The sequence below is a fragment of the Pelecanus crispus genome, chromosome 18 (genome assembly GCF_030463565.1).
Source record: "Pelecanus crispus isolate bPelCri1 chromosome 18, bPelCri1.pri, whole genome shotgun sequence".
Classification (NCBI taxonomy): domain Eukaryota; kingdom Metazoa; phylum Chordata; class Aves; order Pelecaniformes; family Pelecanidae; genus Pelecanus; species Pelecanus crispus.
In genome coordinates, this window is record NC_134660.1 from 6095960 (window position 1) to 6121659 (window position 25700).

Genomic DNA, 25700 nt, shown 5'->3' on the forward strand with positions numbered 1-25700 from the left:
ACCAGGGACTGCAGAGATGTCTGCTGAAAGAAGCCCATTCAAGAGAGGAAAAAAAAAAAAAAAAACCCACATTTGAGACTCAGATTTCCCGAGGGACATGGGGACGCAGGATTCCTCCACTCCTCTGATCCATTAGGGAAATCAATTTAGATTCTTTTTAAAGTCCTTCCGACATGTTCTGCAAACGGAAATCAAGTAAAGCAAAACCTGAACAAGCGAGCAGTGAGCAGCATTAACACCTAACTGCAGGCTCTGCAGCTGGCTTTGCAGTCATCATTTATGAGAGAATTTACAAGCAGCGCTGCAAAAAGCAGAAGACCAAGATGAAGCATTTACAGAATCAGGCAGTTACCTGCTCTGCCGCTGCTGCTGGGAGCTTTGAAGTTGTTCATGCCCTCACCAAAGCACAAATGTATTCTCTGCAATGCTGGCAACAGGCTTGGGGAAGAGTTTGAGGGGTTTTTTTTTTGTTATTGTTTTTCCCTACATGCATGGGCGTTAACAAACCAAGTTGCAAGGTGACTAACAGCCATGAAGCTCAAGGTCTCAAAGCTGGGACACAAGAGTCCTGGAACAGGCAGTTGCCCTGCTATCCATATATTGCTGGACCATGTTTTTAAATAGTGATGCACATACACAGTACCCTCTCTCCTCCTCCCTTGCTCAAGAGTAAACAGGCATTTACATTTATTTAGATTAGAGCACGTTTTCACGGCATTTCCTGGAGGAGGAAAAAGATAATAAGCAAGTATCCAGGTGCCCCACTGCGCCTGCTGCTGAAAGGGTAAGACACAAATCTCCCCTTTTTGCTTTCCCCCATGGGCATGTCCCTGATGCTCCTTTTTACCAGCACGAATGTTCATCTGAAGGAAGGTGAGCTGGTTGTGGAGCTAAACTGGCAGAAAATAGACTTTTTTTTTTTTTTTCTGTAGGAAGTAGGGCTTTTTTGTTGGTTTGGGGGGTAAAGGTGGCTTTTGAGTTTGAGATGCCTCAATGCATTCACTGGAAGCCGACAAGCAGAAGCAAGCAGCATGGGAGAAGCAGTTGGATCAGTCCGCTAAGAGATCAGCTTGGCCATACCGGCAAGTGCACTGTCAACACAGCCGCTACATCCAATTCTTCATTTTACTTGGTCCTTCACAGCACCCATGTGCTGCGCCTTTGGAAGGAGCTACGGCATCTCCTTTCACGGCTTCTCCCTGCCAAAGCTTCTCAAGATCAAAGCCTCAGCTCACAGTACAAACCCACATGTAATTACATACCTATTTTGACTCATATTCAAAACTTCACAAACACATTCCCTCAAGATGGCAAACGCCTTGAGTCCGGATGGCAAACGTGTTGCATCACCTTTTATTGGGTCACTGAACCGAAGCCCTCATCAGATTACTGCTGCCCGTCCATAATCTGACATGAAAACGCCGCCTTTGTCAGAGTGAAAGCTTCCCTTTGTGGTTAATGCTTCCCAGTGCACCAGGCTTTAAGGACTCATGGGGATGGAGAAGAAAGGGAAGGTGAAACATTAAATTATGACAAGTCAGCCATGGTTCTCTTTTTTCGCTCTTCCTCCACGGGGTTCGGGGAATGTTGCCATGGTGATTGCAGCTGCGGGGCTGCGAGCGGCAGCTCTCCCGAGAGCAGCCTCTGCAAACCCCAGCGCCCGCGGCGAACGGCGCGCTGCCGAAGGACGGGCACGGAGGGGCCGCTCGCCCGTGCCACGAGGACGCGTTACGATACCCACAGCATGCAGCGGGGCCAGCGCTGCCTCCTTCCAGCCGCGCTGACCTCCCGGGCTTACAGGGCTTCTGCGCACAAGGATTTTTGTCCGAGGAGGTGCTGGGCTGCAATGCAAGGACAATTCTTGCTTCCTCTGCATTAGGCAGTAAAGATTTAGTGAAGCGATTACCATATGCAGCTGTACTGGTCTGATAAAATTACACTGAAATAGTGCACTAAATTATATTGACAAGATACATCATCTTTGCATACCGCACGTGCTGGCTGGCTGAGCTTTTTTTCTTGAACAAAGCACTATTCTGCAAAGCTAATGAATATGTGGGAATGCTTCCAAGGGCAGAAAAAGCAACTGGGTTTTATGGCTGCTTTTTTAAAATTTTATTTTTTATTTTTATTATTAACATTAGAGGTGCTCCATTTGCATTCATGAAGACAATCATATAGATGGCAAGACCACAGGTATAGTAAATAAACTCAAATGCAGCACATAAAAAGCAGTGATGTTCTCAGCTGGTGCTTCTAAAATGACCACTGGAGTTGACTCCGACAGCGATGTCTCCACCGCCATATGGGTTTTCTAATACCGGACAGCTCTCACTTGCTAAATTCTCCTGGAGCCAGTAAGTTGCCACGGTTAGATCACATCACATCTGCTTACCGACTTGGCTCAGGCTGAAGTAAAATCACAGCCTGGAATGCCACTAACATTTTATCACAGAAGAAAAAGGAGCATTGGATATAAAGCTAAAGGAGAAGACATCCAGGAGACGTGGAACAAAAGAAAGTAAAATTACCTACTTAAACTGGAAGTCAGTTTTAATTCAATTCCACCAAACTCATCTGAAGCAAATTCTTATCGTTGCTAAACAAAGGAACCAGCATCAGTTTAAGGGTTACTCACATGGAGAAGCTCTTAAGATAATTACTGAATCTCTTTTTGAAAGTCTTGTGATTTGTATGACAGCAATATACCACATAATATATATCATTAGAAATGAAGATGTACATTTAAAGCTACCAAGAAACAGAACCGCTATATGCGTGATACACAGATCCTGCTTTGATGTAAAAGCACTCCTGTGCAAAGAAAAATGCTATTGGACCCCAGCCTGTGATCAGCTGCTTTTAAGGCTGCGCCTTACATTTTCCCCTCAGTTTTTATCACACAAGTGCCTGTTGTCACAACAACGCGTTTTATCGCCAGTTTTCTTTTCCTTTTCCTAAATTCAAATTTGAGGAAGTCCAACGCAACAGAAGGCTCAATTGTTTTTTTTAAATCAAGTTAATATCTCCCTTTCCTTTCAGATACAATCTTGTGACTCTCAGAAGTATCAGTTTGCCTTACTCGGCCTTTGATTCTTATAGGCAAAACTAAAGTAAGGAAAATGCAGCAAGAATTACATTTTCATGTGAGCTTTTTCAAGAACAACTGAAAGCAAGTTGAGAACAGGAATTAAGATACAGGCAAAATTTCCTTGATGCTTTCAGAGTATAGAGAAGGCCTTTTCAGATCCTTATTCTGATTTTATTTTTTATTGTGTTGATTGTTCCTTCTTCGGCACTGCCAGTCTCCAACTGCCCCATCTACTGGCAGCAGAGCACGGCTGGTGCATGAACACAGTGATCTGATACAGAGCGGAGAATGAGACCTAACAGTAAAACAAGAGAAATACAGAAAAGGGAAGAAAAAATTCAAGCATTTTCCAGCCAGATCTAACACATACAAGGTATCTAATCACATACCGACAGACACCAACCCGACACCTGCTCTTTTGTTGACGAGCTGCTTAGTAAGCATTTAGATTCATTAGTGTTTCTTGTCTTTAGCTGCAAGTTCCAGGACTCTAAAGAGCTCCTCTCCATCACTTTGTAAGCATTTTAGAGCCTGGCTGAAGAACATCAGTAAGTATAAACAGAGACACAGGTGAACCACAGCGGGGTTAAGCTACAGAGAAGGAGCTCTGGCCATCCAGTTTTCTTCAAAGTCTTCAGTACCTTGAGCACTTGAGAAAGAGCCTGCCTTTTCCCCACAATTATTTTATTAGGTAAATTAGAATCTCACTAGAGATTTCCGAGAGAGAAATAACAAAAAGATGACTCCACCTGTCCTATTTCAATGCTTTGTGCAGAAGAGAAAGACATCTCCATGTAGACTTACGTTAGTCCCTCTCCACTCCAGGGAGAGGAGAAAGCAGGGGAGGGAGGTTTGTGAAGCCATAGGACAACGCGCACCAGGAATTTAACTTCTGTCACTTTTGCTGATTGTTGCAATAAGAGAAGCCCCAAAAGCACTATAGTCATTCTATATCTAATTCAGCATGCCTGATGCCACACAAAACCATTACAGCAAAATCCCTCACAGAGCCAGAGAGTTGATCCATTATTCCTAACCAGGCACTTGCCTTCTAGAGGCAAAAATCTTTAGTCCTGCTCTCCTCCAAGGTTGTTGAGCCCAGTCCAGACCACAGCCCAGACTATATAATTCTGAAGTTTCCATCTGAAGGAAAGGCCAAACTCACAAAAAGTGACATTGCTGTCAAAATCGTGCCTCACACTGTTCGGTGGACGTTATCTGAAAGAGAAGCTTCAGTGCTCACCTTGCAGTGAGACATCATCTGTTTCCACAGCACCTTTTAAATTATTCTTCAGTAACTGCACCTTTCAGTTTCAAAGAAGGTCACCTCTCAATTCCTCAGACGTTTAATATGAAAACTGGGGTCACCTGGGAGCAAGGTGTCCCCCCTGCAGCTTTATTCAGCAAGGAACTCATTAACTTGCCTCATACCACCACGGGAAGAAAGAGAGACTCCAGATTAATGGCATGGCCCAGGGAACTCGCTGAATGCACGGAATAAGACCAACGTGCTTGGAAATGTGGCTGCAGACTGGGGAATTCCTCCCAAGAAACCAGAGCGAGCACAGTGGAAGTGCAACTAATAATCCAGAAAAACGTTACTGGAGATGTATGAGGGGGCCCCACAGATCAGCCCCATTTCACTCCAAAACAATAAGCCAGAATCCTCTCTTGGAAAAGTATGCTGCCATTTCCAGGGAAGAGACCTGGAAGAAGATGACGAGTAGTCCAAGAAAGCTGCTGTGAAGTTCATCAGCAGGGCAAGCAGAACACTGCTAAAGAAAAGGAAAGAAAACACCGAACCACAAAGCTCAGAAACAGGCAGGTCCTGCATCCTTTAAGCAGCCTGAGCTTTGCATTTCCAGAAAAACTAATCACATATATATGTATATATATGTACAAAACTTACAAAATTCCTTCCTAAAGATAAACATGCAACCTGGCACAACAAATACAAACAGAGATGCAATCCTGAACTTGACACTCTCCCCTTCCATACTGGTCAAATTGTTTTGCTTTCCAGAAAGGGAATCAGATCAAATGCATTGTAAACACAAGAAATGTGAGTGTTTCGCAAAACTATTAAAGCTTGCAGCGGACAACTTTTCCTTCAGGGTCTTAGTCTTCACCAAAAGCAATTCAGTCCATCAGGTTTAGAAAGTTTGTGCAAACTTATGGTAACTGCATGGCTTTAGAGCAGGCTTTTTCTCTGTGAAGTTTTTATACCCATCTGTCAAGCAGTTTCTATTTCTGACAGGCAAAAAGGTTTTCAGAAGTTCTGTTGTTTCCCGAGTTCCAAGAATGACAAAGGAAAAATGTGTTTTAAGAAATACATTTCTAAAAACCTTGAACTAGTCAACAGTCCCTACCAGCTAGGACGAAGTCAGTTCCACCATTTCTGTGGCTGCCAAAATCAGAAATTGTTGCTCTTTTGCTAGACAGATCACACTCATACAGAACACCGTTTTCAGCAAGTACTAAAACCAGCTCTTGTATTTTTTCCCCTCCAGTGCAGGTTGCTTTTGAGGTTACAGAACCAGCTTCTATTGTGTTGTTGCAGCCCCAAAAAGCACCTAAATGATTTAGGAGCTAGCCAAGTCACAACAAACTCCTGTGGCTTACAAGAGTACCTTCGTAAGCAAAGTCTGCGAATGTGCTTGCCCTCAAGTCACAGAATGTTAAATTATTTATCCTAAGGGTAAAACCAGAAAGATCTCAAGCTCAAATCCCATGTTCAGAGAGGAAAGATGTGCACAGGTCCTGTTGCACAGTGCCTTAGGTGTCTTACCCTTTGCAATGCTAAGGACCTCCTATTTTCTGTTCCGCAGACTGCCTTTCCCCCTGTTACCCTTTCGCCCAAGCTGCTGAGGCAGTGTTTTCCAGAGCCTCTGCAGCAGTGTTTGCCCTTGATCCTGTGCTGTAACTCTCCCAGGCTTGCACCTGCAAACCCCAATATTGCATGCTGTAGCAGGTTCTTATGGGAAGTGACTGCCACTAGTGTGCAAATCACCCCTTCTTGCTGTACCCCTTGGCTGTATTTTTTGGTTTACATTAGGGGACTCAATAATATGGATACTCAAAGCTTAACAAACCAATATGTACTGGCCCCAATCTGGCCCCAGTCCTTGCATGCTCCAGCCAGCACTAACAGTATCATGAGAAAAAACAACAGGGATTTCACTCAGGTCCTGATAAAAGGATGCTCATTTGGGGATCCTGTCCCTTCTTTTCCCAGCTGGCCACTGGGGAGAGTTTTCCCAGTCCCTTTTCTCACTCTGTCTTCCCCTGCACCCACAAGAGTTTTACCATTAAAGTTGATATATGCCACCAGCTATGGATCCACTAATAAAATTTTAGGCACATAAGCCCGTCTCAACATCCACTGTGCATCACTCTCATACATTCATCCATAAAAGTTCCTGTAAGTTTCTAAGTAGCCTACTTCCACTGAATAAAGAGCAAGTTTTTTAAACAGTATCCAATAATCTTATAGGTCCTACAGCTCACGGTACATCACACCACATCAAGACTTTAATGCAGCTACAGAGAGCACTACTGAAAAGCTTTTAAAAAAATTAAGCAGTAATCAAACTGCAGCATTCTAGAATTTGCGCAGACTTGCCACTTTTGGAAGTGAGGCTGAAAAGGCAGCAAAGGTGTTTTAAGGAACTTGAACTGAATTTTTAATGCAGTAAACTAAGCTTTACCTTCTGGAGAAAGAGGACAATTCTCACAAGCATCTTGGCATGCAGTTCCTCCAAGGTGAACAGAGTTCGAGGCGTGCGGATGAAAATCTTGGTCTTGCCATAAGCAACATCGTGCTGAAATCCGTGACACTCTATGAGCTTCTTCACAGCATCTTTGTCTGAAGGGAGGTCATGGTTTGGCCAAGTGAATTCCGAGATCATCTTGTACCTGGAATTACAAGGTACAATTTACAGAAGTAAACTTGTCATCTAGGTTCTCAAGAAGGCCAACCTTCAACACATTTTAGAAATAATAATGATCTAAACTCTAATAAAACTGATTTTAGATAAAAGAGCCTCAAGACATCCTGTGTAGGAATCATGATCCTCAAAATCCAAGGAGAATGAATATGAGAAGTGTGATTTTGTGAGACACTGAAAAAAAATACTGTGAGAAGCTTATTTCATCAGCACCGAACTGATGCAACACGACAAACCTCACCATTGTCTTCCTGCAGATTTGGCAGTTCTATTATTCACACTTTAGCATTCAATTTTAAATTTTTTTGCAAGGAAGAAAAGCTTTGGTTTGCTCACATTCTGCATAAGAAGCCAGCTGTAATCAATTGTTCAGTCAGAAAACCTAGATTTAAAAATTCTGCAAATAATGTTCTTGTTCATCATTTTAGTAGCCACTTCTATCAAATTTTATTATTTACTAAAGCAGCAGATAGTTGACTGCCACCGCTTGTGCAAACACCACTGCTGCCTGTAACCGTTGTTCAATCATCCCCTCCCATCCTTACTCTCCAATCTCCTTTTTACACTAAGAGAGAGAATGCAGATTGGAACCAAGACAACTACAAATCAAACACAAAAATAACTGCATCAGACTCTGCCCTCTCTAAGATTTACCATCCTCGCAAAGTGCTGATTAGGTGAATAGACATTTGCAAAAGGCAACAATGAATTTTCTGCCTAAGATTTATGGACATAATCAGAAATGTAATAGACATTTTCACTGTAATAGTACCCGCATTCATGTTCTAAATAAAACAAGCATGCAGCAATCTTAACCACTCCTCTATTTAAACTCCACGATCCAAGTCAAGCATCAATCTCAATGTTTTAGACGTTCAGAATTTTCAGCTACTATTAAATGGATGCAGCAATAAACCTTTTTACTGGGGAGTGGGTGCACTGCAGGAGTAACTAAACAGACTAAAATAAGCCTGAATGGAAATACATCACACTGTCGCTTTCATTCATCAAATTAGCCTTGCTGAATAAGCTGTTGAAGAGGGGAAAAAATGGAGGTGCGCACAGCGTCTAAGCAGGGAACGCCATCAGCGTGAGGGCTACAGCACACAGACAGGGATCCTGCTGATAAATTAAACAGGTATATAAAAAGAAGCCTCTTCAGACTCACAAAAGAAGGTTTTGCATTTATACTTGGCTGGTAAAAGCATTCCTTCTCTCAAATACACATACACACAGGACATAAATATTTTACGCTGGTTTCTCTTTCCTATTCTCATCAGGAAAATGTTCCTGCAATAATTAATTCCCTGGGAAAATCTTCCACCTCGAGACATTTACATTAGGGAAAACAAAAAAAAAAAAAGGCAACCAGAGTAGCAGTGCAAACCCACGCGTTATTAAACAGGCCTGCTCCGCCAGTGGGGGCAGAAAAAAAGGGTAAGATGTCAGAGAACTGCAAGCCTGACCAAAAGAAATGTTAAATTCTCTTCCTCCCTTAGCACAAAACCAGGGCTGTGGTATTTCAAGACGTCCCGAGGCAGCTGGGACCGTCGTGCACCCTTTTGTGCCTCCCACGGCGCGTGCCGTGCAACGCCACGAGCGCCTTCCCCGCAGCCGACAGCACGGCCTGGATGCCACAGCAAGTCAAAATCCCAACCGTGCTGCTAATTATAGCGAGGCAGAACCCAAAATAAATCTGCTCGCTGACACCACAACCCTTCCCCTCTCCTGCCTGGAGATCTTGACAGCTTTCAAGGTCACTTACACATTGAACATCCATTTCTGACCACCTTTGCTTCCCCTTCCCCGTCCTTAGCTGCACAAACACCGGGCACACGTGAGGTTGCTACCAGAGCTCACAATTCTCAGTATAGCTCTCCTAAGAACCAAGATTTTTGCAGCCCACTGAATTACGAAGCTTTCATGAAAAACAGCAGGTCTGCACGTGACGCGGGGTCGCACGCCTCTCCTACCGCTGTGCGGTTCGCAGCACTCGCGGCGGCGCTGGCACGCTGGGTTTAACGTCGCCTGGAAATAGGCACGCAGATGCCTCCGTGGGGGCCTCTTCCCCCTGCCCCGCACACATACCCCTTCCTGAAATTCAATCAGGGTTTTTTTTGATAGTAGGTTATATATTAAAACCAAAGAATGCATCCCAGCTATTTAAGGTACATGGTCCTGACGTGCATTTCACACAACTGGAAGATGTAGTTACCAAGTGAACGCGCATCTCTTGGTCCAACAAAAAAAATATTTATATCTTACTTTCTACAAATTGGTAAGGGCAGACTGGTTTGCACAGAGCTCAAATAAAAGTTTTCGTAATTTCAAGGAAAGCTTGAAAAGGACATTTATTAATGGTCTTAACTGTGTTTCACTTCATTTCCTACTGGTAGATATGAGATTGCAACTACCTTACAGAATTTTAGGGCTAAATAGCAACAAACTCTTTTCCTACAGAAAGGAAAGTAACTTTTTTATACATTTTTATATACACATGTAAATACATATACCTAAAAAAATAGGCTTACATGCACTTACACATATATACGCGCATATATATATATATATGTATCTCTTATCTCTATATACCCTGATATGTATCTCCTGTCCCCTTCTAAGAGGGATCAGCAAGACAAAACATGGGTGTCTGTTTTAGCCTCAGAAAACCTGAAAGCTTCCAGGGCCTGTAAGGTAGTTAAACATCTGCTTGTGGGACTGAACTTTTATAATAACTTTTGCAAATGCAAGCAAATAGGTGACAAAGTTATGTCCCCAGATGGCCTCTCACTGAGCTACTCTAGATCCATCTTCAAACGAGCCCCACATGCAGTGCAGAAGTCCAGAGCTGAAGGGCCTGGAGCCTCCTCCATGCTCCCAGTCTCCCCCTACGCCTGTTAAATGTAAAGGAACAGAAATCCCATGTGATCCCTGTTCAAAACCACTCCAAAAAAATGCACAGCTTGTACCACAAATCATATCCCCCAGCCCCTTTAAGATGGGAATGTCTTCCCCAAAGACAAGAAAAAAAGAACTTTGGAAAAAATAAAAACAATATCCAGGCCAGAAGATTTTTTTTTTTTTTTTTTTTTTAAATTTAGAAAAGTCAGTGTAGACTGGACTCAGAGCAATACCGCGGTACGCAAATACAGTGTCTGATACCTTACACTTCAGGTGTTTAATCCTACTCCAGGGTCCGGCAGAACGAATGTTACAACAGCCCGAAAGCTGTACCAGTTGCCATTTGCTTATTTGGTTTACTGGCTGTAAACACCACTTCTGGTCTTAAGCTTACAGGAACTCATCAAACATTCATTAAAACAAAACAGCTGTTTATATTAACAGTAATTACCCAAATCTTAAGAGTAAATGGTAATGAATTCCACATGTGAGGGCAGAAGCACGCTCTAACCACTGCATAATTTTTAAGAAAACTGATAGACAACACCGTAGGCTGTGTTTAGTAAGCCAGACCCTTTCGTTCCACTTCAGGTATCGTGAAATATCCAGGCAAAAGATCTTTCAACAGCACTTCTAACACATGACATCCCACCTGCTTGAATAGTTTAATTTTTTTTTTCTACCTTCAGGACTTTTTTCTCACCTGATTCAATAACAGAAGTAAAAAATCAATTCACTGTTTCATCAGCAAGAGGTTGAATTCTTAGTTCCCGTGCTAATTTACTGAAGCCGTAAGACAAATTTCAATCTAAAACATTTCATTTGTCACAAGTCTGGTAGGAATTAAGAGGGCAAGCAGTATCAAAAACATGTTTTAATGGGGTCACGTTACCATCCCTTTTCCAGACTTCCAGTTCTGAAGTCCAGAGGTTTCCTCCTGCACACGCATAATGTGACTGTGCGCCATCAAGCACTTCCCAAGACGCACAAAGTCTGTCTCTCTCGCTGCAACAATTAGACAATGTTCACAGAGAAAACAGAAGTTAATTAGTTCTGGTTTTAGGGTTATGCTCTGGGGAAGAACCTCATTACACGTTCCTGCTGCAGAGAGTAATACAGCAAATGAATTTCAGCACAAATGAAGTTGAGCCCGAGTGCCACGTATGCACCTCCAAACATCTGCTGCCGCAAAACGAGAGAGCTACCAGAGTCCCCGTTAGACTCATGTTTTATCGTACCCGACAGCAGATACTGAACCAAACCCACCACCGCCCGTACGCTCGAGAGTGAGGATCGCAAGCCCAGAGGACTTAAGACTCCCTCTTCACTCAAGGGGAGACAGCCAAATCACACCCCTCACGCCCACACCCGAGCCGTCCTGCGAAGAGCTCAACTGAGTCACTTGCCAGCACCCTTCTTACCTGTGAAGAAACTTCTCGTACGTTTGGCGGTAGGCAAAGCCGGCTCGGCGGACTCTCACGTTCTCCAAAAGGCCAAGGTATTCAACCTGATGCCTGCAGCGCTCCTCATCAAAAAGCTGTGGTGACTTCTTATCATTGGGCTTAATGCAACGGACATAATAGGGTTCCTAAGGGGACAAATCAACCAGAGTTTCACTCAGAAAGAAAAAAGTCTATGTGGACACAACTGTTTCCTCATGGAAACGTTGAGGTGCCAGTCCACCCCAGTCATCTGAACGAGGTTTGGTTGCTTGACAGGAATTACAAGGTTAGAACAGAAATGACAAGAGTGGCACATAACACGTTCCTCCCCTTAGCACACTGCAACGACATGTGCTGCAGGAGCAGCGTGTTACGCGGTCGAGTTCGACTGTCCTTTGCTATACATCAGAACCAGTTCCTCATCCCCCTTCTCTACAGACTTTGACGATAACAAAACCAGTCTTCATAGAAGACAGAACAAACAATGTCATTCATTGCCCTGACTGTCAGCTAAGGCTTTTCCAGTATCAACACCTAAAGGCAGCACGGGTTACTCCGTAACATTTAAACTATGCTGAATCAAGTCCTCTAAAGCCTGTAGCAACACGCTCGAACGCTGGAAATCACTGAACACCGCTCTACGCAGGGCCAGGTGCAGCTGCCTCCCACCCCAGTTCCACACCACAGGCACCACGCCTTCCCCAGGACAAACACAAGCCACCAGCACACGAGTTCCTCCTCCTGCAGCACCTTGGGCTTGCAGGCGGCAGGGAACGTGGAACGGGGACTGGTGGCTTTACCCCACCCGGCACAGCCCTGCCCCGAGCCGGCTGGGCCAACCTGGCTGTGCAGGCGAGAGGCTCGCAGGGTCGCACCCCTTCCGCTGCCGGCCAGCCGGCACCCGTGAGATAAGCCCCATATACAATCCTGCTAGGCTGTTTCGATGTTTACTTTTATTTTCATGAGATTAAAGGCAACTTTCGTTTAGGCCAACATACAGCAGCAGCTTGTAAGGGGTGGCCGTAAGTCTTTTAAACTTACGTACTTCCATCACACCGGGTTTTGAGGTCCATTAATTTCTTTCTCTTCATTGTTAGCCCTTGCTATCCCACCTCTAACTTCATTGGTGGGGGGGAAAAGCAATCAGTAAGCGTCATAAAGATCCACCTTAGTTTTTCAAGGTAAAATTGTATTCTTACAACATTAGTACATATTATTTTAAGTAGCTCTTGCAAAAGGAGTGGCATATTCTGCAGGTTGGCAAAGCCTACTGCCCACCAAGTCTCAGCACCAGCCAAGGAGAGAACTCAGAAGAGGATCCCAGTCAGCTCGGGTCACAGGATGCCCAGAGACTTGCTTCAGAGGACATGTCAGAGATGCACCTAAACTGGACCATTTCAAAAATCAGTTTACAGCAATGCTAACATTATGACAAAGGGAGGTAAGCAGCCTGTCTGAAATCTTAGCATTAGAAGATGTCAAGTTTCATCATCACAACTGATAATTAAGAATGAAAATTTTCCCCTGGACTAGATGAAATAGGTGGCTGTAAAACTGCTCTGAGTAACCAGAGGCCCCTTCTCAAAAGGGAAACCCCAAGGGCTCTCCAAAGGAGCCTGTTCTGTTCCAGTACTACTGGATGGTTTCAGCAGCGATTTGAAGGAAGGAGTACAATGTGGGTACTAAATCTCTAGGCAATATATTTCAGAGTGCAAGAACCCACAATATTAACAAATGGGAAAGGTGGTCTGGGAAAAAAAAAAGGGGGGGGGGATTAATTTAGTGAGGACAAATGCAAAGTTCCACATTTAGGCAGAAATAGTTGTACAGTAAAAGAATGAAAAACTGATTTGACACTAGTGCTAAAAAAAGATCTAGGAGTTCGAGCTGAACATGAGTCAAGTTCATGTTTTTCTAAGGAAGGGGCACAGGAACAGGAAAACTGCAAGACAAAAAAACCCAACAGATTTCTACTTATCTGAATATTACATTCAGCTTGGGGCACTGCAGTTCAACTGGAATGCAAACAGCGGTGAGTCAGTTCAGGGAAGAACAAGAAAGATCAAAAATCCAGAAAATGTGACTCAGAGGAAATATGGTTTTAGTCTCGAAGGACTGAAGAGCCACATAACCATCCCAATGTTAGATTTTAAAGGGTAGATATGAAGAAAAGTAAATATTCAGTTTTAGGACAAAGAAGCACTGGCTTTAGCTACAGTATAAAAATTCAAATTAGGCATCAGGAGAACAAGGAATGGGAGCAGAATGCCTGCAGAAAGGAGGGGAACCTCCATCACTGGAGTGGAACAGCCTGAACAGGCATCTGCAAAGAGAAGATAAGGGGCAGAGGTGTCCTCAAACAGGAGATGAACTAGGCGCATTCCCAAGGTCGCCTTTAGCCCTATTTTCTACGATTTGTCTATGATTTAGCCCTATTTTCTATGATTTTAGGTCACTTACCTAATCTCAGGATAATACGAAAGGCCCAAAACTGCTGTTTTCCCTTCAGTAATATTGAAGAAACAGGATCATCCTTGACCATCCTGGCTAGTCCTGACATAACCTGGAGGTGTGCAGCAGTAGTGACAGGCACACGGAGCTTCCACTCGCTCATGGGTACGGATGGGCTGAATATGAGTAATCATAGAATCATAGAATCATTTAGGTTGGAAAAGACCTTTAAGATCATCAAGTCCAACCATTAACCTAACACTACCACGTCCACCTTAACTGGTTTATTAAGAGTAGAGTAATGAAGAGGTTAAGATATGGAGACCTTGGAAAAGCAGAGACTCGTATCCTAGAAACTGATACAAGCCACTGGATCTTCTGGGGGAGGTATTGGACTGGAACATCAGTAGCATCAGGCTGTGCTTTTCTCCTGGAGGGCTATCCTTGGGGTAGGAATGTACGACACTGAGGAGAGCGAGCAAAATCTAAGCCAACCAACCATACAAGAGCTGGCAGCATCCCTGTGCTGCCTACCCTCCACACAGCAACCCAGGGGCGCGTAAGTAGGTATGGGGAGTGCGTGGGTAAACAGAAGGATGCGTGGGCAATATACGTTCTTACATCATCCCCCTTCTCCCCTAGTGACCTCATCTCTCCCCACGAAGTGCATCAGGGATAGCTCTTTCACGGTCTTGTCTGGCTCCTTTCCTTACCAGGGAGACTGAGGCAAAGCTGCATGCAGTGGAGAAAACTGCCCTGCTTCCAAATAACTGGCTGAGCCCCCTGGTAGGGCAGTGCTCTCTTCATCCTGCTCTTCTTTTCATATCCTAAGAGAGCGGTGGGCTCAAAAAAGGAAGGAACACCAAGGACAGCAGGCAGCTGAGCGACAGCTCCGTTCTGCGTGAGGTCTTCTACGGAGGTCACCACCACACCGAGCACTTTCCTCTGCCACGGTAATTCAGCACAACCCATAACTGTTCTATTTGTTCTCCTTAAGAAGAGAATGGTGAAATATAACGTGCTGGTTGTGCATTTAAAGAGTTTTAAGAGATTTACATATTAACTTTTTTGGCTTTCTCCTGAAAATTATCTCTGCACTGAAGGTAAGAAGGTTTACAAAGGTCTTTATTCACTCGACAGTCTCCTACCAGCTCTCAGAACTTGCAATCTGCGTGGGTGATGATATTCCCTTCAGTTGTAGAGCTTGGCTGTGCCATGGGAACGCAGCTGTCATCGGCGCTCTTCACGCTCTCTCAGACATTGTGTGTCAAACTATGAAGGTAGAAGCATCCCTTTCTGAACTTCAAATCATTGCTGAAGTAGGTTTGACGTGGTCACGGCAGCTATAACTGATGAGGAGCAGGAGTTTGCTGGACCTGGCGCCTGCAATTTAGAAGCTCTGTATTGTAATCTCTCGGTTGTATGGCAAGAAACAAAGGCCAGGTCATTCATCTGCTAGAACAAGTCTCCTATAAGACTGGAAATAAGCTATTTGGAGAAAATGCAGGATATACAGAGAACTCCCTGAATTACACCTGAACTTAGAAGCTGTGAAGGAGTCTGTAGTTGTGAAGGTGAATGGTCTGCAGTTCTCCCCATCCCCTCTTGCTAATATTCAGCTTGGGCCACTTCTCCATCCACATGTTAGTCACCCTTAACGACAGACCTATCCCAGTGTTAGCAAGAGCACCACTAACATCAGAATGATGACACTATGCCAGATCTGCCCTCAATACCATTGCGTTGCATCTGAAGTCAAGATGAATATAAATCCTTTGATGAGATTGATATCACAAATATTCCACATTGGATCCACAGAACTGCAACATCTTGAGAACACAGGAACCAAAGTAAAGAAGTCATTAGGAGCATGAAGTCAAGAAAGTGCATCCCACCCCTCTGCCTCAAGGGAAATGGTGTCACTTGTTCATTACTGACATTACAGCGTCCAGTTCACAGCTATTCATTATTGCTAATACATAAACTCCCCTCACCACTGCAAAGCTGGCTGCTTGGGTTGTCATTCATGTCTTTGCCATTTAAAAATGCAATAAACCTCAATGCAAAAAAAATCTGTGACTTCAAGCCCAGCACAAAGAGGACTGACTGTATCTGCATTTGCTATAAAAGGCAGGAGTCAAGACGCTGCTTTGCTTTTGGAAAACACAAATAGGAAGTTCCTGCACAGACAGGAGATCATCTGTCAGTGCAATTACAGTGTAATTAAAGCCTCTCAGCAACGACAGCTACTAGGGTAAATTCTAAAGTAGATTATTCCATGCTTACAATCCCACCAGCCTCAGCGCTTCAGGGGGATAATTATGCAGCTCCCATTATTGCACCATGAGGCTGTCAAGCCTGTGAGCTGCATTTTATAAATGGAAGAACTGAAATAGAGACACAAAGGCCCCAGTTCTGAAAGCTGTTTAGACGCCTAACTGCAACTGATTTTTTTTTTTTTTAGATTTTTAGATTTTTAAGTGTTAAAAAGAAAAGCCAGTTTAAAGTCATTGCACCCTGAACAAACTCCTCCTTGAAAGATTTCTTTTCCACAGTTCATAGCTCGTTAGATGAGAGAAGGGATAGGACACAGGACTGACAAATTTGTGCTGGATATGTCCAAGTAAGTCACAGTGATGACATTATAACTTACTAGAGATGAAGCCTGTCAACCTGGATAGGAGAGGAGAGGTATGGAAGAAAGAAGAGTCAGACAAAAGGAGTTACAGAGAAGCGGGGGATGCATGTCCAGAGAGAGCTCCTGGAAAAGCTCATCATTTACAGCCGTGTCAGCCACAGGACTTCCCATGTCAGTATTTAAAAGAAAAGCCACCCAAAGTAATCCATCACAGAAAGACCAAATCCTCAAGAGAACAGCACGGGCAGCAAAACATGTGCTTGAGAAATGTTACATGGCAACTCTGTAAAGCTAGTTTTTGGTTTGCTTTGTTTGTTTTTTGAAAAAAAAAGCACTTTTCTTCCTACCTACCATAGGCTTCTGCCCAAAAGACTGTCAGTGTAAGTCTGGAGGATTACAGTGTTATTGAGATACCAGTACTGATAAGCGCCACTTCAACTCAGCATCCTCCAAAAAAATATTTCCTGAGTCTTCATACTTGTATGGACATGTGTATACACAAGCTGAAGTTAAAACTGTATCTGTGAACAGCTCCCGCAGTGTTAACAACACTTTCATGGTACTCACCCTAATGGAAGCATCTGACACCCCAAAAACCACACCACCTGCCCCTTCCTCTCAGGAAACGCAGAACTCTGCTTTATCACCAAATTCCAGATTTAAACCAGAATACCAACAAAACAGAATTTTAAAGGTGGTTATTTTAAATACCAGCAAAGTTAAATAACCAACTAGTGCTGTAGGTACTGTATTCACAGACTTTGAGCTTTGTTTCTGATATTATTATTATTCCTGCCCACCAAATTAACATTTTTGGAGACTATTCCCCCAAATGACAGGTTTAAAGATACTGTTGATACTGCGAAAAAACCTGCAGCTTTTTGGGAAGGCAAAATGAGTATCTGTGAAGAAGAGCTCTTGGACTGCCATTCTGTTCAAGGACTGTAGAAACAGAGCACATAAATATGGTTTAAAGCAGTTTATGGAGAAACAATAAACAAGCAAGAACAGCCCAGGTGGATCGGAAGGCCAGGGTGAGAAAAGCAGCACTGACTGCACTGATATACTGGGCACACTCCGGTCACATTAATAAATCACCAGCTCAAACTGCAACAAAATTCAAGCCTATTTTCATCTTGGTTTTGAGAAACAGCTGAGAAAAACCATGAACTGATATTACCTCTCCCTATGGAACCTTACTCCTCTGACATCCGTGGACCACAGCAGCTAACACCACTTGTGCAATGCTGTTTTCAGAGAGTTGTTTTCATCAGCTGTTACCACAGCCTTCCCAAAAAAAGCCCTGCAGGGTCCAAACCGCAGTCAGACACGTAGACGTTGTCATTGTTGATCCCCAGAAGTGCAACTCCGGCCCCAAGTTAAGCACGGGAAAAATGAGTAACACGACCCAAGGGAAGAATTGCAGTACCCGTAACTGCAATGAGTGGCGTCCCCAAAAGAGACAGTGGTTTTACCAGCCCAGGAACAGCAACTGTTCACCCACTCTCCAGCCCCCAGCACAAGTAAGAGAGCAGAGACAATATCCAAGCTGGCAATGACTCAGAGGCAGAGTATCCCATTTATTTGTGCATACCCAGTATCAAACAAAGCATAGCTTGAATGCCTAGTTATGAGCTTGCTAATGACATGCACATATTATTAACTGTCCAAAAAGTCACCTCAAGGAGATCCTCAGAATGGCCGAACAGAAGCACTGTCTCTCTGCACTCTGTTTTACCGTTGGAAGTACACAAGGATTGTGTTCAGGACCCTTACCTAAGCGACCTCTCCTTTCTAGGTCACACCAAGATTTAGACCCTTTAAAGTAACACAAGCTTGACTTCAGGATGGGTCTCACCAAATTTTGGGGGTTTTTTAAGATGTATTAGCAGCCAGGCTCTCCACTAAAAATAACTAAAGCTCAACTACGTAACTCAGTTTGCAAGCCTAAGTACCCACAAACACCGTTCTGCAAGGAGCATAGCCATGTAAACTTTTAAACAGCCGACTCCAAAGTGCGAATTTCACCCCCTTTGCTCCAGCCCTCCACCACGCTACAGGTTGGCCATAAAACACTGCGCAACCAAGACAACCCTCGGCTCCTTCCTGCTTGGCAAGAGCCCTCATTAAGTCCTGACAAACACGCCCATTTAATGAGTGCCTTCCCTTTAACGGGACCCATAACTCTCTGGGAAATACAATGCTCTAAGACAATTTTCTGCATTGCTATTCAACAGAAAATCAGGAAAAACTCAACAACTTTAATACAAGTTTCTCAATGAAAATTTAGGAAAAGCAAAGAACGGAAAAGGTGTGTCCCACAACACACATAGGAGCTTCCTGGGGAATTCATGAGCTACCCTGAATACGGCCTGTCCTTGGAAAAGGCTGACATTTGTGATAGGGATACTGATGATAAATGGAATGAAACTAACTCATTGCACATAAGCCAGCCAGCCTTCGATGATGAATTTTGGTACCTACTGGCTCAAGATGGATAATGTGCGATTTAAACCTCTTCATCTCCTGCTGTGAGTTGCAGGAATTGTTCAAGCCACCACAGTGCACGGCATTCTCTTGACTATTCTGTATTTACAAATACCAGGTGGCCCAGAATAATTTTTCCAACAAACAAGCAAATGAAGCTTTTCCACAAACACTTGCCCAACCTCCCCACCAGCAGCCCCCTGCTATCCCGCCTTGATCGCAGCCCTCCACTACAACACCCCCAGCAGCTTCTGTCTGCATCGCTTGAAAAACCTCGCGGCGGTGCATCAGGTTCCCTACCTGTTTGGCGAGGCAAGAGATAACGTGACTGCTCTGTACAACAGAGATCTGCATTAACAACAAGTGGCATCAATCAGAATCTTTTGCCCTCCCCAACTACTCATTTTCACAGGAGTCACTTGGCATTGAAAGCAAGACAGAGAGAATCTCTCCACCATGAAACTACATCCTCTGGGCCCTCTGCCAAAAGAGCTTTGTTAAAGATGATTATTTATTTGATATAATAATTATTACTGGAGAGAGACTGGCTCTCCTACAAGTGAGAGACACACTGGTCACAGAGGAAGCAAACATCCACCTTCTTTATGCAGGGATGGCAGCTAACTCTCCTGCAAGACCTTCACAGCTGCCCACTGTCACAACCAAAGCTCATCTGCCATCGATCAGCTTGGCTTTCCGACCGATTGCAGCGATAGGAAGGTGGCAGTCTCTCCAAAGAGAAGCTACACCCTACTAATCAGAAGTTGGAGTCAATTTTGAAACAGAAAGTTTACCTTCGATGCCAGGTTGTCCACTAGTGCAATCATGGAGTTCTTAAAAAGAGTAGCAGCTGTCAGAGGTCGCTTGGTTACCTCAGTGATGCTCAGTTTACCTTCAGGCCACATCATCTTCAACACAGGGTTAGAGCTAGAAGACAGTCTCTTTAATTGCACAGTCTAACTGCAGTTCCACTAAATTCAAAATTTAACAGCTTGTCCAGATCTACTGGTGTTTTCAGCTCCAAATGTATCAACCAAACCAGTATGACGTTCCTGGGCAAAATATGTCTTGCTCTTGAGCAATACGCTGTTCAAGCTTACAACCCAATATTCTGGAAAAATGACAAGCGCATTCTCCTCTTCAGATAAAGATGTGCAGTAATGGGATAGTAAAAAAAACTGCAGAAGTGATCTATCAAAAGCAGAGTCTGCCTCACTGACACAAACATAAAGAATTTAATCGAAACAGAAAAGGGTAAGACCATAGCCCACAACATCCTCCCTTGAAACTTGCTATCTGATTTCAAGCTGTGTTTCTGCACCGTTCTGGATATAAAAAATAATTTATACATTTTAGCCTACATTTTCTTGAAGGGTTGAAGGTGAGGTAAAATGGCCATGATGGATAGCAAGAGCTCTGGAACAGACAAAAGCCGAGAGCAGTTACAGCAGTCTAATAGCCAGTCTATCACATGCTTTAATATGCCGTAAGTGCTCTTTGTGAACAGTCTTTCCCAGAGACTTAACGGAAAACAGAGGCTACATTTAATAAAACCTCTGTACAGCAAATATTTTGCAGGGTCTTTAGTTAATGTGAAGTCTTGAAAACATAAACAGCAAGGCTGTTCAAGGGAGTACACTGAGTAAACAGAACAAGACTGTAAACTAAGTTAATAGTTGCACTAGCTTTTAGACCAGGTAAACAGAGGTGTCCACCCAGCTGCAGGCTATTTTTTGCTGACTTCCACCTCTGAGCAAAGTCTCCAAAAGGTTGAGATAGGCCACAGTTACAAAAGAATTAGAACATGTTTAATGCCAGCCGTCAAGGAAAGCAGCTTTCTGTGGCACTTACATATACACACACACATTTTGGGAGGATTTCAAATTTGCTTGTCAAAGGCAACTTGTACTTGCCTAATTAGTATTTATAACACGTGACTAAATGGTTTAAGTTTTTCATGTCACTGCACATACAAAAAGGATTCAAATCTATTTGTGCATTTTCCCCCTCACCCCGAAACTTCCTTTCAAAACCAGGACTTCTAGCTGGGGCCAGTGATACCTGCTGGTGACCAAATGCTACCCAGTGTCTTCAGCAACGCTTAAAGAGAGATCAGTAATGGTACATTTGCAACTGGTCCAAAAACCCGGTTAATGACAAATGACAGGTAATCTCTGCAGAGCTATCCCGATTGCTCAATTAGTTGGGTTCAAACAAACACTTTAAATTTAGTTAAATTAAAGGTTCTATGAGAACAAACCCAACATACCCAGAATAAGGACTTTATCCTGAAAAAAATCAAACTAACAGCCTTCAGGTTGCGGGAGATATACAAAGATCAAATCCCAAAGCAACGTGTTTATTCACGTGCACTGCACACGCAGTAAAGATAGCATCAGTGAAAACCTTAGTCTCTTCTAGCATCCACTCTATAAAAAAGGATTCTGACAAACCAGATTTAAATTCACCTCATTAATATTTTTATTCCTACCTGTTGTACATGAGGCGCTTGAAGTCTTGAAATAAAGTGTCCTTGTTTTTGTCAATAAATCCAGTGACTGAGTAACTAAAAAAGAAAGGAAAATAGAGTTAATTGCAAAGAAGCAAAGTCCTTCTCTGAGCTGCTGGTATCAGTGTGGAATCAGCATCCTTGCACTCCTACAGAGACAGCAGATGCTAATCAGGAATCCAGCTCTGTTTCCCAACCTATCGCTAATTTGCTGCATGAGCACCGTGTGAGGTCTAGATCCTTCTGCCCCGCTTTCCACCTCCAGTGCAGGAACATCTATTTGTAGAAAGCTATTTGAACCATGCAGGTGAAGAGCATGATGGCCGAGAGACCTAGCAGGACTCGAGCAATCTGTACACAGCCCAGATTCCAGAGTTACACTCACAACTTCTGCCTCCAAATTCAGAGCACTTCTTTGTATGAAATCCTACAGAAATTAAGTTTTCTTTTTCAATGTGTCTTGTCTGTCCTTCTCTTGGTGTCAAGGAAGAGTCTCTAGTGGGAGACGGCCTGGAATCAAGAGCTGCCTATGACCAGTGACTACGGAACTCTCTTGGACACCAACACACACTCACACGCATGCATTTTGGACTCTCTCCTTCCTCTGTCCCACAGCAATGGCACCCTGACAGATTCTCCTTTCAGAGTTTCATCTCTTCTCCACGACTCAAGACAGACAGCGCTCTGTCCTCAAAGAAAAGGTCCAAAATTTCCCCGTTCAGTGCCTACCCCTCGGTTGCTTCCTGAGCTTCAGATCCCCCCCGCCGGGAAGGCTGCTCCGGAACTGCCGGCACTGGGATCCAGAGCCCAACAACGGTCAAATCCCCGCATGGAGCCACCCCCAAATCTTACCGCTCCTCATAACACAGTTCAGGCTCAAATATTATCTGCAACTATTTCCACATTTCAGGGGTTTTTTTACAAAATTTTTCAGCCTCTGGCAGTGCAGAAGGTTCACCCACTAATATGGCACCTTGGATTTCCTCCTCCTTGGCAAAACGCTTTGGAATCAGGGATGTCTCTCAGCAACTGCTCAGCAAAGACTCCAGAACAAAACCCACCTGCGCTGAATGGGCTGCAGTACGGTCACACTGGCTACCCTTACAAATGAAAGGTAAATTTAATCCCAAGGTAAAAGAAATCCTAAATTATTTCCTCGTTAACTGCCTTTAGATTCTGCTGGCACAGGGAATTAGACAAATCCTAAACCATTAAACCACTCCGGTGATACTCCAGACAACAGCGTTCCCAGTGACCAGTTTCTAGCATATGGGCATCTTTCACTTCTACTTAATCGTCCTTCATATTACTGTCACATACTGGAGATGTTTTTGCAGGCTTCAGGTACAGAAAACTTTTCAACCTGAACGGGGAAGGCTCCTGGCACTGATACTTATTTCCATTTAACACTACCCTTGTATTTTTGATCAAAGTGATTTGAATATTTAAAGCCAGAGAGTTACATAATCATACCAAACAGATGTCTAAACCAGATTTTATTAGCTCAGTATAGCTTTCTTGCATAAACAGTGCTGGATTTTTTTTTCCCTCCTCTCCTTTTTTTTCCCTGAAGCACTGCTCTGCCCTCACTCCCCCTCCCCATATTCTCCTTTTGTTTCAATTCCAAGTACAAAATCATGTTCTGTATAGCAAGTAACCAGCACAAGATTTAATTGATAAGCAACTGCTGCACTCTGTAATTCTGTGTGACAGCTATTCTGGTTCATACCAGAAGCAGCATTAAATCAGAATATTGTACCACTTCAAACCTGCTAAAAGACAAAAATAGAAGGTGCAACTTTATTTCTGAAAGAAGCTTACATCACATCTCCGGCGTAGTGCTTGATTCGAAAGTCTCTGTCAAACTCCAGCGTTTTGTCAGTTGCACAAAGCTAAAATAAATTAATAGACATTAAAACATCACCTGTGGACTTTCAAGTTCGATGGAAGAGCAATATGCATTGGAAACAGAAATGGAAACTATAGTTATTCCACTTTATATATCCATGTGTAGATGTGAAAACCAGTTATAATACTGCTTTAGAATATTTTTTTATGGACGCATTGTAAGAACAAATATTTGTACAAAATCAAGTTGCAAGAGCCTATAGTTATATTAAAAAATTGATACTGTCTCAAAAACACCATTATGCAAAAAGAACATTTGTGCACGTAGAGAAACATTGCACCCAAGTTAATTTATGACTTTTTCTTTTTAAGTCTTCCTTTTTTTTTTTCTCCATTGCAATATCTCTCCTCAGCAAAGCAATGAAGCAATCAAAATGTGACAGTTACAACAGCAATGCTTGTTCTGTCCCAAATCACTCCAGCTCATCCAAGACCCCTCAAGCAGCGGCCACCCCTGCAGATCCACCCAGGGTGGTCACAGCTCCAGCCCTCTGCTCTCAGCTCAGACTTCCCCTTACATTCCTTCACGACAAGGAAGATGTCAAGTGCCCACATGGCAGCCATTCAGTAGCAGTGGCCATAATACACAATTCAGGAGTAACAGAAGCCAAAAAAAAAAAAAAAAAATCCATCAGGCTCAGCTTAATTAAAAAGGAGAACAAGATAAAAATGAGGATTTTTGTTAAAGCCAAAAGGGGCAGATAGATGAATTAAGTCTTTGCAGGAAGCATGGGCACCATTTAAAAACACCGAGGGCTACCAGCAAATATCTATTATCCACCAAAAGTCTTGGGAAAATAAAAGAGGAAATTAGCATGATTAAATTGCAGGGCAGGAGAGATTATTAGCAGCAGAAAGATATCCTGCAAAAAACTTTACCTGTGTCTAAGAGTAGAAAATAGATTGGCTCAAACTGACAGAAGAGATGTAAAAAAAAAGAAAAGAAAATATATTTAAAAGAAAAAAAAAAATCACAAGGAGGAAACCAAGAAGTTTGAGTAACAAGGTACGCAGAAGGTTACAAAGGTATAAGCAGTTCAGCACAGCAGGAGCAGGAAGCACGCCAGGGCCGGCAGAGCTGATAGATAACCAAGGTGTTGAAGGAACACAGAGAAAACAAAGAAATGAAGCCAAACCAGGAAAACAAAGTAATTTTTCTCTTTTTGCAGCCGTGTTCACCAGCAAGGGGCTAGGGAGGATGTAATGCCTTTTTTCAACCACCCAAAACATACATCTCAAACCAACATGTCAATAGAAGAGGTATAAGACAAGCAAAAACGTAATGAAATGAAGCAACTGGTGCTGCCAGACAGGACATGGTTGGCTGCACAAGCTTCTTGCTTAAAACTCCTCCAGTACCAGAGAGACCGGAAGGTGGCTTAACATGATGCTAGGTTGGGGTTTTTGGGGTTTGGGGGTTTTTTTGTTTGTTTGTTTTTTTTAAAGGAGTGATTCTCTCTGAACTTTGTGTCTACCAGGCAAATCAGTTGAAATTATTTAAAAAAAAAAAAAAAAAAAAAAAAAGAACAACAAGCATTTTGATACAGTTGATAGTCTGCTTGGATTACTCTGAGCCTTTTCACAAGGTTCCTCACTAACAACTCCAAGAATTTAAGCTGCTATGAAAGATAAGAGAAAGGGTCCTCACACAGATAACTCCTGGAAAGATGGGAAACAGGAGTCCTGTGGGGGCCTGTGCTGAGGTCTCCACTGTTAACATCACCTTAAATGAGCTATGATCTGAGGATAATAGGAAGGTGATCAGGCTTGCTGGTGGTACTTAATTATTCAGGGAAGCAAAGACAACGGCTGGCTGTGGAGAACTGCAGGAAGACATGAGAGGCTAAAGGAATGGCAAAGAGCAGCAATGGAAATTCAGTATAAATACAGTGATACTCGCAGAGAAAAGCCAAAGTTCATAGCAAATGATGGGCCCCAAACTGCCCACTCCCAACCCAACAAGTATCTTAACTACGCTCCATCTCAGAAAGGACACAGGAGAGCTGGCAGAGGCTTGATGAAGGGCAAAACCAATGAACTGACTGCTGCAGGAGGAAAGGCCAAATAAATGAACTAAGCTTCTTCAGGTTAAGCAAGAAAAGCCAGGAGGTGATGCCAAACGACCTAGAGATGATGTATTGGAAGACACAGTGAACCATGCTTTGCTGTTCAAGGACTAGGAGGCAACAGATGTAACCTAAAAGGGAGAAGGGAGGAAAACAGGAAGGAAGGGGCTCCTCAAGTGAGTATCTAAGCTGTGGAATTCTTTGTCAATTAAAAAAAAAAAAAAAAAAAAAAAAAGAAAAACCAAAAAACTATTAAGGAC

At 43.3% G+C, this 25700-nt stretch overlaps 1 protein-coding gene across 2 annotated transcripts in view; it reads right to left on the reverse strand.

Moving 5' to 3' along the window:
- The window catches only part of MYO1D (myosin ID), a 163838-nt gene that overhangs the window by 87341 nt on the left and 50797 nt on the right, over nt 1–25700 (reverse strand). For both annotated transcript variants that reach the window (XM_075722696.1, XM_075722698.1), the window contains exons 12-16: nt 23288–23358; nt 21449–21523; nt 19752–19884; nt 11361–11527; nt 6799–7006 (exon numbers count right to left, since the gene is read on the reverse strand). In XM_075722696.1, the coding sequence (XP_075578811.1) occupies nt 6799–7006; nt 11361–11527; nt 19752–19884; nt 21449–21523; nt 23288–23358 (654 nt within the window). The remainder of the gene's footprint in view (nt 1–6798; nt 7007–11360; nt 11528–19751; nt 19885–21448; nt 21524–23287; nt 23359–25700) is intronic.